Source organism: Vollenhovia emeryi, unplaced genomic scaffold (genome assembly GCF_000949405.1).
Source record: "Vollenhovia emeryi isolate VEMERY1.0 unplaced genomic scaffold, V.emery_V1.0 DF939244.1, whole genome shotgun sequence".
In the NCBI taxonomy this organism is placed as follows: domain Eukaryota; kingdom Metazoa; phylum Arthropoda; class Insecta; order Hymenoptera; family Formicidae; genus Vollenhovia; species Vollenhovia emeryi.
In genome coordinates, this window is record NW_011967122.1 from 434,386 (window position 1) to 447,123 (window position 12,738).

General features: G+C 39.6%; 1 protein-coding gene across 1 annotated transcript; it reads right to left on the reverse strand.

Moving 5' to 3' along the window:
- Positions 1–1,558: 1,558 nt before the first annotated feature.
- On the reverse strand, positions 1,559–10,911 carry LOC105560043 (zinc finger protein 1). The gene is made up of 8 exons (XM_012008787.1): positions 10,447–10,911; positions 9,068–9,208; positions 8,497–8,794; positions 7,315–7,670; positions 6,173–6,526; positions 5,718–6,044; positions 5,478–5,640; positions 1,559–4,727 (listed from the first exon to the last, which is right to left on the reverse strand). The coding sequence occupies exons 1-8, from the start codon at positions 10,909–10,911 to the stop codon at positions 4,534–4,536; spliced, it is 2,298 nt and encodes a 765-aa protein (XP_011864177.1). The 3' UTR covers positions 1,559–4,533.
- Between the last annotated feature and the right edge of the window lie 1,827 nt (positions 10,912–12,738).

Below are 12,738 nucleotides of genomic sequence, written 5' to 3' on the forward strand. Positions count from 1 at the left end.
TCTGCTTAGCAGAGAACGGGGAGGGCGAGAAGAGAGCGTATTTTTCGCTCTCTTTTATTAGAACTATCACGAATTTTATCCGCTACCGATGGCAGATTTAAAGAACGAGAATAACTGAGGATGGCACGTGTAATTTCAATCAAGGAGGATCGTGAAGGTGACTCGGCTCTCGACGACAATGTCGCGCTAACATTTATGTAATTTTTCGTTTAGCTTGGCAACTAGGCAAGCTCGGTCGTTCACGGAAGGCATCGTATGGTGCTTATTAAATCGTTGCTTCAACAATCATAACAATTTTCATCGCTTCCTATCTTTTCCTTCCTTCCCCACTTATTATTTCTGTTTCTAGTTATTATCTTCGCTGTTGTCTTTTTGTTTTCTTATCTCGTTATTGTTCGTTATCGGGAGATAATGTCGATGCACAAAAGCTGGCGCGATTTACATTACGCTGTAACTTTTTTTACTTTTCGTTATTTAGTAGTACGTACATATATTGAGGCAAGCGGGTCGCAAAAGCTCCCGAATCAGAGGAAATATATAATATATACTTTATATATATTTATATTATCTATACGTATATAATATTGTCTTCGTAAGTTTTCTGCCTTTCCATCCTGATGTCCTAACCCGTTGTTGGTCATGAAGTCATTTAAAAAATGAAGACATTAATTAGAGAAGCGATATAGTTTCGTCGAGTTCAAATCTCTCTGTTGAACTCATCAAAATTACATCACCTTCGAGTTTTGGTGCAAATAGAATAACTTGAACCGTTTTTATCAAATATCTAATCTAAGAGAAACGAGACGCAGAAATTACATAAGCGTGAGACACTCTCTCTCTCTTCTTCTTTCTCGCTGGAGAAAGTGAAGCTTACAGTGCAAAATTAAAAAAAGAAAGAAAGATAGGAAAACATCGAAAACGGAAAGAACGCGCACCGAGTTACTACTGAGTTAGTGGATACAGTTAGGAACGACTTGTCGCTTGTAACAAAATGAAATGCGATTGAGAATCACTTGTTTCACACGGATTGCAGATTGTAAAAAGACGAATGGGAGACGAGCGAGAACGGCTCGCGGCGATAAGAAGAAATTACAACGATTCTACGCGCCTGTTTCGGATGTAAGGAGGAGATCCGTCGCAGCCGGGATCGCCCCGCTGCTCGACCGATTAGTGTACTATGTCACGCGTGTGTGTCCGCGTATATAATATTACATTATAATTATATAAAAATATATTTCTTAATGGTTAACACTATAATAAATGAGTATTATAAGCATTATATCTGCACGTATTTTTACCTTTCTTTCCTTTTTTTTTTCTTCGCATAGTGGTAGTGGTAAACACGATGCCTATCGCGGATAACCGAAGCTTCTACACGCACGAAACGTCGAGGAAGTACAACCGTGACGTACCGGTTTGCCGTATGCCGAACACACACACACACCCACATACATGCACACACGCGCATACGTTTACACGCACACTGGCACAAAATTTTAATAATACGGTAATATCTGTATCTCATCTTTCTTCCCATTATTTTCCCTTTCTTTCTTTATCGATAACAATATCACTTATCACTTGTAGTACTCGTGTAAATAAAAAGACGCATAAACTGTTATAAAATACATTCTCGAGTATTATCAATCTGTAGAGTATATATATAATATATATAATATACGTCCTTATTTCTCTACGCGTTCGAACGAATAAAATCATATAAACGTCGTAATATAATAATTTTAATAGTACAATGTTGGAAGCATTTAATATCATACTTAGGTGTTACGGTTATTTTTCGGGCCTCGGATTTCGGTGAAGAGATTATTGCGAGGTTTTCGGTGCACGTGTTCCGCGTTTCTTCGCGCCGCACCTTTCCACGTGAACGTACGTAAAAGGCGCAAGGAACCGCCGAACATTTCGGGCGGTTCCCTTCGACGTCTCTTGGATACGTTCTTTCGGATTTCTTGTGTTACATTCATGTCGCATCGAGAAACCTAGTTTCCAAATTACTTAATCTCTGCCACGCGAAACGTACATGTCGCGCGTTTCGAGAGAGAGAGATTGCTTTCTGCTATCTGGCAAGAGCGAGGTCAGGGTTCTGATGAAAGGTGCCACGCAGTGCTATTCGTTGCAAGAGGGGAAGAAAGTGATAAAAAAAAAATAATAATGAGGCCCTGAGAAACAGATCCTCGCGGAATGTGTAACGCATTTCACGACGTACTACGTATTTCTCATCGTCTCGAACAGTCACGTTGTAGGAATAACGCGTCATTAACTTGTAAGTACAATAGCAAAACGAAAAAAGATCTCGCATGACATCGATCACCGACCCGCATGGCCCTTAAATCCAAACTCGCCCGTTCCGCTCTCTTTTTCTTCCCTTTTCCTTCGTTCTATACATATAATAATGTAGAATAATAATAATATAGCCTGCTTTTCTTCTTCGAGTAAAGTTATTCATTGTAAGGAAGTGGAACATGAGATTCTAATCTCCGTCTTTACAATCGACAAAATTCCTTAATGTTAAGCTCAATTAACAGCTGTACCCCAGACATATTTGATTCGATAAAACTCAATATATCCATTTTTCCACTCGCGTAGAACGAGTATTCGTTATACACTATGCGCGATCTCCATTCCTTATATTCGAATTATCGAATTGGAACCTGAGTTTTCGAAATTATTTGTCAAGATACGCGACACAGCGTTTCGCGGAGATTAAATGTTTAAGAACATTTTCTTTCTATTCGTTTCGATCGTCGAATCTAGCTTGTATATTATTATTGTTTTCGTTTCTTGCGAATGGATATCGCGCTCCTTATACGGACGTAGCTAACAAATTTGTACATTAATTAGTTTCCTTATTATTGTCATGGTATATATAATATTTTGTTAATAAAAATACTAAAATATTATGTATATTATATTATATATATATAATAGATTATTGCATTATGCTTTTTGGTACCGTTACATGCATTTGGCTTATTTGTCGACGCGCTTGCCGCGAGTAATTTTCTTCTTCGTTTGTATATATATTCACCGGTTTTCATTTTTTTCCCTCAAATCCCTAAAATAAAATTAGTAAAATCTCTAAAGTCGGTTCAGACGATACAAAATTGAACGATACATCTCTTATTTCTATTAGCGACGAGATCTAACGTTCACTTTTTAAATTTTCCGATTTGCATCGTCTAAACCGTTTTCATATTTTCTTTTTTTGAAGTACGAACCGACGAGCAATAACGCCATGGCTTTATAATGTGATGTCGCGCAGCATCTTAGACATATATATATACTATATCTTGTATATATTATACTTATAGCTTCACGAAACGTCGCGGCGTCCCTTAAAGTTTATACCGCGAGAGGAGGGTATAAAGGCGTTCTAGCGTTTTCTCACGTAAAAGGGGTTATCGGAGGACTCGTACATAAAAGAGGAAAATTCTAAACGTAAGAAGAAAACATATAGATCACCGGGAAGCAAAATGCTAGTAACTTGTCAGTAAATCCGAGCAGAACGTACCTACGTGCGCCTTAAGCTCACGTTTTGCCAGCAGAGTCTGCCGAAATAATCTGATAACAAACACCGAGCAAAATCAGTCATTATGTAATTATTAAGTGGAATATAAGCAATATGTGAGTATGCCGTTATCCTATCTGCTGTAGTCTGCTAGTAGATTCGAGCACAATACTGCAGCATATAGCGTGATAAAGCGGCGAAAATGGAGATAAGGTTGACTTCAATCATTACTCAGTGGTAGCATGAATCAACAGGAAGGAAATAAATAATTAAAGAGAAGGGAAAGGGAGAGAAGGAGAAAGTGGGTTGGACAGGAGAAGATAGAGGACTTCGAAAGAGAAATGGTGAATTGGGGATACATTTAATTTAGTTCTGGGAGAAAACAGGGATTATAAGAAGAGAGAAATTTTGCTCGGTTTCTGTTGACATTCCAATGACAAAATTTGTAGCAGATTGCAAAATCTATTTTTGATAGATTTGGTTATCTAGCAGACTGTGCATTCTACAACATCTGACAACATTGAAGGACAGAGATATACGTAGTCGCATGCTCTCTCTGTCATACAATGCTCCAGGAAGAGATGACGTAATAAAACATTAATAAAATGAGAGTGGTTCCATGTTCGAACAGTCGATTCATCGGCGGATTCCACGGCCGATCCTGACCTTTACTCTATGTAGATGTTAGTTTTACATGAGACTGATTGGAAAAGTAAAGATTATGAGTAATAGAATAATGAAGTAAATAGTAATGTAATTAAAATGAGAGTTAGAGAGAAAAAGGAAAATGGGCATCTCTTTCCAAGAGCAAAGAAGATGATTGTTCCTCCTCTTTCCTTCTTCCCACCAACTGAACAAGGAAAGCATCCGATTCTCTGTTGTCCTCTTTTACTAACTCTGATTTCTTGCCTTCAACGGAAGCGCGCACAGTCTATCTATATAAGTCTATGGGCGAAAAGTCTAATCTAGGTAAGCGAGCGAGCCTCGAATGAACAGACGGAGTACTTCTATTCTCTGTAGGGCTTGCAGTACGAATAACGATGATTCATGTGTTGGCTGTAGGAGCCGGAGTGAGAGAAGCGCTTGAGGCACTTGGTGCACTGGAAGGGCTTTTCGCCGCTGTGCAGCCGCTTATGTTCAGTCAGATGATGCTTGTGCTTGAACGCTCTTGGACACTCCACACATTTGTAGGGCCTTTGCCCTGAAACATTTACCATTTAATAATCTCCGTTTTCTATGTGTTCGCTCATAATAAACCTTTCTTAGAAAACACGATAGTCCGAGGCGAAATGTTTCACGCTGGATCAAGATTTCTCAACTAGTAGATTTAGATGAAAAAAGACGTGGAAATATCGATAGTTTTAATTTATAAGCTAATTATAATATATAATTGTTAAAACTTTATTTTCTTTAATCAAATTTAAGTATGTTTTTAGCGAATTTTAATCAAGATACAATTGTATTTTATATGGACACAATTTAAATTGAATCTAAAAAAGCTGTTAAAAAATCATTAATTTCAGTAATGATATATTTAAGAGAAGGGGTTAAAATTACAATTGAAACAAAAATTTGTATTTTAGATTATATCAGTTCCGTGGTAATGTTAACTTAATTGTCATCTTATTCACTGTGCGTTATTACTATTTTTTGCTTTAATCTTATTTTATATAATTAATATATGAATTTAAGAAGACTTTTGTTAGTATAGTTGAAGCGTTTACATAATTTCCTAATTATCGGAGATTAAACTATAAATCTTTACAACGTTTTCTTTTGCTCGTATTATCGGCCATCAATTTTCTTATATCGCATTGCAAATAACAAATTTAATTTTTTTTATTAATTACTCTATCTTGGATTTCTCTGACATGGATCATGTCTCTTTTTGCATAAAATTACAAAAGCTCGTGCAATAATATTATTATAATAGACAATAGTATATGCTTACCGGAATGTTCATACTTGTGTCTCGTGAGGGAACTGTGTTTGGAAAATGTTTTCTCACACCGATCACAGAAATATAGACCTTGCTCGTTCTCCGTTGCTGTAGGGATTATTTCTGATTGTGGTGCAGCTTCGCTCTCGCCCTTCGCGTTCGCTTGATTTTGATTCTAAACGATAATACGCGAATTATACAACCGTTTATAAAAGTTCAAAATATTTGATTAATCTCGCTTTCCATTATTACCTTTGTGATTACCTCTCCACCGGAAGGTGCACGTTTAGTCTCAATGGGATCAGAAGCGGTCTCTTCGTCTATGACCAAAGGCGAATCCTCGAGGTCATCGTTGTCGGCAGTTGGGGCTGCAATATCATTCTTCTGCTCACACGGAGACGAAGTATTTCTACTCGCTGTATCACTTTCTTTGGTTGCCGATATAACAAGCGCTTCTTTCTTCGACAAATCCAAGGGCTGTTCGATAATAATCGGATTTTCCGGGGGTGCTAACGGTACCAGAGCTGGTGGCATTTTCGATTCTCTTCGATCCCTGGCACGAGAATTTTGAAACCAAACCTACAAAATTATAATATAATGTAATTAACCGTCATAATCTATAAGAAATAGAGTATATCACGGATATGCTCTTCAATTTAATTCTTTCAATGTAGACAAACGATTTCAACTGTCTTTATTTTGCGTACCTGTACGACACGAGTGGGAAAATTGATATAATTGGCGATCATGATGATTTCCTCCTTTTTAGGTCGCGGATTGATGGCGTAATAACCTTTCAGAACAGCAAGCTGTTCGTCGTCTATGAGCGATCTAGCTCTGACCCTTCTCGACCCGTTGTCGCTATGTGGCTGGTTGCCCTCATCTTCATCTTCCGAATCCACCTCAGAACTCTCTTCCGCTTTTCTCTTGGCTGATCTCGACGTCGGTTGATTGACATTCTCAAGCTTCGCGGCTAAACCTTCGCTTTGTGAGTCGTATTGGTCCGCTGCGCCCCAGTCTGGATAGTGTGTTATTTCACTAGACATTTCGCTATCTTGATCCTATAAACATTTCAAAAACAGAAATGAGTATCTCACGTGACGTAACAAAATTCAGTTACCTGCCCACACGTACACACGTACACACCCCAGATAGCCAGTGTGAGCACAAGTTGCTCTCATATTGCTAACAAAAATGTTAGCATCCTGCTATGCATCTATGTCGTCTATTGTGCTGTTGTTTGCTAGCATTCAACATCGGAAATGAAACATTTGCACGATCCAAACATTACGCTAGCATTAAGTGCCTGATCAGATGTAATAGATATAACATATTTATATATGTGAAAAAATTTAAAACAACGTATGCTAACTCTTTGTTAACAGTATGCCCATTCGATGTTGTTCTCTCTTTAGCTGTGCATTTAACTACGGCAACATGTTAACGTTATGCTAGCTGTACTTAAATCACTCAAACAGTGAATTCATACGCCTAGCGAAGCGCTAGCATCAGTTGCTGGCATTTTATTTCCATACATTGCTTGAGCCTAGTGGCTATCTGGGACATCGATATAGTTTTATTATTTTATTTAGGGACATCTTAAATGTTTAATAAACACATTGTAATGCGAATTATAACATGTCTATTAAAAATAAACTAACTTGAAAGAATATAATTTAAAGAATACAATATAATTATTAAATTTCTAAAATTTATAAGTGTGTACGTCATATATTATACTTATTCTTTATTAACTCAGTAATAACAAATTACTTCATCGCAAACCTTTCTTTTTCCACAATAATTAAGTTATAAGTACAAACAATTTTAATCTCTCTCATTACATTACCTGATAATCCTCCTCGAACTCCCGTTTCATCGTGGCCGGAGACGTAGATAGCTTCCGCACGTTCGCTTCAAGCAGTTGCTTCGTCACTGTGGTGTTTACGGTTTCTAATATTCGCCGAACGGCATCGAGTCCCTGCAACGGATCTACCGGCGCGGGAGACTCCTTGCCCTCAGTGCCCTCCGTTCCCTCAGAGTCCGCTGTCGATGGACTCATCACTTCTCGATGCGTCTCAAATTGCTCGGGAATGTCGTATGGACGCTTAGATTGCAATTGATTCAGCAGTTTGCCTATCGAAGACTGTAGGAAGTAATTTCCGAATCCCATGTGAGGCAGCAGAGTTGGCATGTCATAAATACCTAAATGTTAAACAATTTAAGCTTAAGAATCGTGATAATTAATGACAGACGCCTGGGATCATTTTGAGACGAACATTTTAATACCAAAATGCTGAGGCTATAATAGTTTTTAAGTAAAAAAAAATACTCGAGAAGATAAAAAAATAATGCAGACCCTCGATATACAAAAAACAAAAATAATACGGACATGACAGTGCAACACGGTTGTTCGTGTGTTAATATTTCATTAGTATATTTAATTCTTCATGATTTATTAAAATATGAAATATTAATAGTGTTTTAAAATTAATCGACCAAACCCGAAACTCAATCGTTCAGACATTACGCATCGTAGAGTAGTGGAAGTATATGTATTTTTATGCATCAAAATCCTATTCTTAAAATTAATATAATATACATCTTCGTTATCACATGCTATGCATGAGCGTACAAATTGGACTGTTTCGACTGATCTCTTTCGCAGGGTCGTATCTCGATTTTTTCGCAATTTCCGTTTTTTCTGCTGAACACGTATTCTGATCCAGAGTGAATGTTTAAGTAGAAAAGCCGGAGATTGCGAAAAAATCGAGATGCGACCTTGCGAAAAAGATCAATCGATTTACTTCGTTAGCTTAAACACTTCCCATTTAAGAATTTATTATAGCCTCGGTATTTTGGAATTAAGATTTTCAAAATGATCTCAGGAGTCTTCTGTATAAGAATTCATTTTGTTCTTTCGACGAATTTATTGAAGCCCCAACCGAAATCGTTTATCAAATTCACAACACATGCATAAATATAACGGAACATATATATTTGAAAAAAAGAGGAAATGTAATGGAATTACCTGTTCCTTCCCTCTGTATCTCCTGATACTCCGAAGGCGATAACTTGGGCAGAATCGGCAGAAACGTATTATTGTTGGCCGTCAACAGATCGACGTCACGTCGTCCCGATAACGCCTGATGCGCCTTCTTCTGTCCCCGATCGACATTGCTTATGGTGTTCTGCCGCGACTTTTTCAGATTCATTATCAAGCACTTCTTCGCCGTCATGTGGCTCGAATACGATCCAGAATGAGAGAAACGCTTGCCGCAATTGTTGCATTGGAATGGCTTCTCGCCGCTGTGAATGCGCAGGTGTTCCTGCAAGAAACAGGGAGATCTCGTTTAAGTTAAACTATTTTTTCTTTCTACCTTACTATCGCTCATGTAACACGCGGGGGAGAGGAGATAAATTCGAAGTGAGACAGAAATGAAAACCAAATCAAGATCGTTATATCGATGATAACAATAAATGGGAGACAATGTAAGGAAGAGTAACATATAGGGAGCAAAGTATATATAAATAGGAAAAAAACGATAAAATGTTACGTACTAAAATACGTATCCATTCATCTACTTATAATAGCGAAATACCTTAAGGTGATGCTTGAACTTGAAGGCCTTCTCGCAATGAGGACATTTAAACTTTCGTAGAACGGCACTTTCGTCATGGCTAATCATGTGCCTCTGCAATCGATAGACGTTGGCAAAGGTCTTGCTACACACCTTACAGGACTGCCAAATTATTGACAAAATTAGTCGAATGAGACGCAATCACCTACCGTGCAAAACTGATCAAATCTTATCATTGTTGTCTTCTTTTTTTTTAATTTGCAAACGACCCACGAAAATATTATATTTCTGCAGCAACATCATAGATAATTTACTCGTTTGTCTATAAGTTGTATTGATATTGAAAGGTCGCTCTCGTCGACTGTCTTCTTCGAATCAGTTAGGTAATTGTTGTATAGTATATTTGATCAGTTTCGTAGGTCGCTGTGTACGATTGTAAATGTCTAGTCAATATATCAGGGACACGCACTACATTCAAATTCACATTTTTCTTTCTCCGAAAACTATGCAACCAATAACAAAATCAATTATCGAAATTTTCCACTCGTTCTTTCTCAATTCACCGGCTAATTTGATTTACTTTAATTGCGCCTATTCTACACATTTTTGATTTGTAATTTATTCTTTACAAGTCGCGATTTGTCGACATTTCATGCCTAAAGCAACTCGGCATGAGAGGAGTTGATTAGAGCGCAACTATATTCGAAATTCGTGCGAGTCGGGTAATTTGATTATTAACAGATAACATTTTGCCGTGCAAAAAATCGCGGAAGATTCGCGTCACTGCGCAAAACCGTGTATTAAACATCAACTTAGAAGAAAGGGGAGAAATATGAGAAACGGAGGGGAAAATATAAAAGACGCTTTATCACTGGCTCAAAAAAAAATATCGCGAAATTAAAACATATGACGAGTCCTATCGCGTTTACATCGCTCGAGTTACGCAACGAGCCGTACGTAAAGTTATCTATATCCGTTTACCTACTTATTTACTTCATAAATTACAAACCGAATGCTACTTCGCGCTCGCTGCCGCTCGTAACTTCACGCGTCGCTCGTTTTACACGCCTACACACACCCCCGACGCACCTGTTAAAAGAAACCATTGAGAAAATAAGACACGACGAGACCCGCCGCTACCTACGGGCGCGTTCGCGTGCCCCCTTCCACCCTCGTGAAAATTGCGTGCGACGAGGGACAGAGAAAAACGGGGTACCTCTCGGAGCAGGGGGAGGGGGGGGGGGGACGAAAAGCCGACTGCCGCTTTTGCGGGGATATAATCGATAAGTCCGCGCGCGGGACGCGGCGAACGAGGAAGGCCCTCCACCACCCCCTCCCGGGCGGGGGGAGGCGGGAGCAGAGTGCGTGTCCTTGACGGGTCATCGCGGGCGATCACTCACCACTTGGGAGAACTGGGCGTTGAGATCGTGCTTGTCGATGGTACAGGACGTTTTGTGCGTGTCCTCGAGGTGAAGCTGCAGGACACGGACGTCCCGACAGGGGATGCCGCACTGAGGGCACCTTTCGCCACCCTGCTGCTGCTGCTGCTTCGCGGATGATCCGCCCTCGCCGTCGCCGCCGCCACTACCACCACCACCGCCGCCGCCGCCACCAACCCCCCCGCGCGCCCCGCCGCTGCCGCCGCCGCCACCTCCATCGCCGGCAACACTTCCACCTCCTGCGGTTGGCGCTCCACCCGCGCAACCTCCGCCCACCTCCGTATCCACGATACCTGCGTCGTCCTCGCTACGGCCTGTAACACGCGCACACGTGGCACGATTTTTATAACTCGCCTCGGCAGCGCGCCATCGCGCCAAACACACGGATCGAATCGCGCATTTAAGCGTGGGGCCCCCCGGCACCATCCCGCAACGTGCACGACATATGTAGGAGCTTCGCTTATAAATTGTTGTTCCGTTTCGGTTTCTCCGTTTCCGAAAATTTGCCCCCGTTCCCCGTCTCGGGGAGTTCGGCGAGATTAAACCTAGCTTGATTTCCTCCTTCGTGTTTACGCCCGATACTTTCGCGCGCGAGAAGAGCCGTCGTGCGGGTGAATCCTTTAATCGTCGATGCCGTTCCGACGCGCGCGAAAGGAAGCGCGTTCGATAAGCGGGGATTTCGTAATGACAATACAGATAACAAAAAACGAGCATAATTTCGGCGAGTCCAGTTATCGATCGATAAGCACAGGATGTTGCAGGAGCAAACATAGAGCGAGCTCCGTGTTTACTCGTACAACGGAAGCAGGTGGAGCAAAGTGGTGCATTTTTGCGTTATCTTCGAAAATTAGAAATGGAGCTCATTTCTACTTTATCCAGTCTTAATTACCGGACAAAATTCGACTTATTCAGCTTGCATTTCGCGACGCTGAGTGCACCTCGCGAGAAATCTGGCACGTTCCGTTCAGGGACTGAATCAGGAATTGAAATTATATGCCAAGTTCAGCTTTTGATGCTGCAGAGAAACAAAGATACCCTCTATTCGTAATGAAATCCAATCGACTCGAGAAGGTCTAAGGTTTCCGGTTAGCTTATCTCAATCACTTATAAAGTGATATTTTTAATTTCTCTTCGTTTCTTTTTTATGTAAAGTTAACTGTCCGCCTAGCAGAAAAAAATTTCTATAAATAACTACGAAAATTAACTTGAAATATCCTGGTATTATTTTCTGCATAAAAGCCAATAAAAGGAATTGCAAGCGCAAAAACTACATTTGACTAATTGTAAGTCGGTAAAAAAGATGTTGAGGAATCCTCTTAATTTAATTAATTCTTTGTCACTTTCTAAGAGGACAGTTAAGCCAACCGCACACGACGCTAGGGGGAAAAATAGTATCGTGTGCCGTTGGCTTTAGAAAGAGACAAAGGATGAGTTAAGTTAAAATTGAGTTACGTTGAAGACACCGTGCCTAAGAATCCAGTCACATCTATATCTCATTACATATCCCAATTGCACGATGCGCGAGTTCGATCACTCCTGGTGAAATACCTTGGACCGCAGCACTTTGGCACTATTTATCGAGCATTGTTGAACGCAGGGTAAAGGGAATCGTCATTTTTCGAAAAGATACGAAACGATGTGTGTATGCACGGGAAAAAATGCTATTAAATTTAAAACACATTAAGTTGCTCGAATTAAACGCTGATGTCACAGGCTGCCAAACATAAATAATTATCGCTGGCGACATTGAAGAATTCTTATTAATAAATAATTCACTTAATTGTATTTGCCATTGATTTTAAGCACTGAACCAAATATCCAGATTATTAAGACAACTGTTTAATGTTTTCATTCATTAATACTGATGTTGTTTCAACCATTTTATTTAAATTACACTGATATTGTTGTATTATTTTACTAGAGTAGAATGTATGGTAAACTTAAAAACTCTTATAAAGTTCTTCAAAATACCACGTTGTCCCACGATTTTCAGGGTAAATTTTAAGAGAAAATTCTCTCCCTCCCGTATAGAAGTCTGTGGTTCTCTCATCCTCCGAAATGTCTCGATAACACTCGAGAAGATCCCGATCATGATTTCAGGTTTCTCAGTCGTATACAAGTTCACATTCCTAATCAATTCCGTGTCTAGCGAGAAATTAATTCATCATCAATGTAAAAATAAATGTCTTCCGTACAGTCGAAAGGTCTCGTCTTCAAAACTGACTTTATAAACCGTTTAACAATTAATTTAAT

Excerpts from the sequence above, each read along its gene's own strand:
- LOC105560043 (XM_012008787.1), bottom strand. The coding sequence starts at position 10,911 with ATGGTGCCGGGGGGCCCCACGCTTAAATGCGCGATTCGATCCGTGTGT. Across the intron at positions 9,209-10,446 it reads ACGCCCAGTTCTCCCAAGTG|TCCTGTAAGGTGTGTAGCAA; the intron begins GTGAGTGATCGC and ends ATAATTTGGCAG. Across the intron at positions 8,795-9,067 it reads AGTTCAAGCATCACCTTAAG|GAACACCTGCGCATTCACAG; the intron begins GTATTTCGCTAT and ends TGTTTCTTGCAG.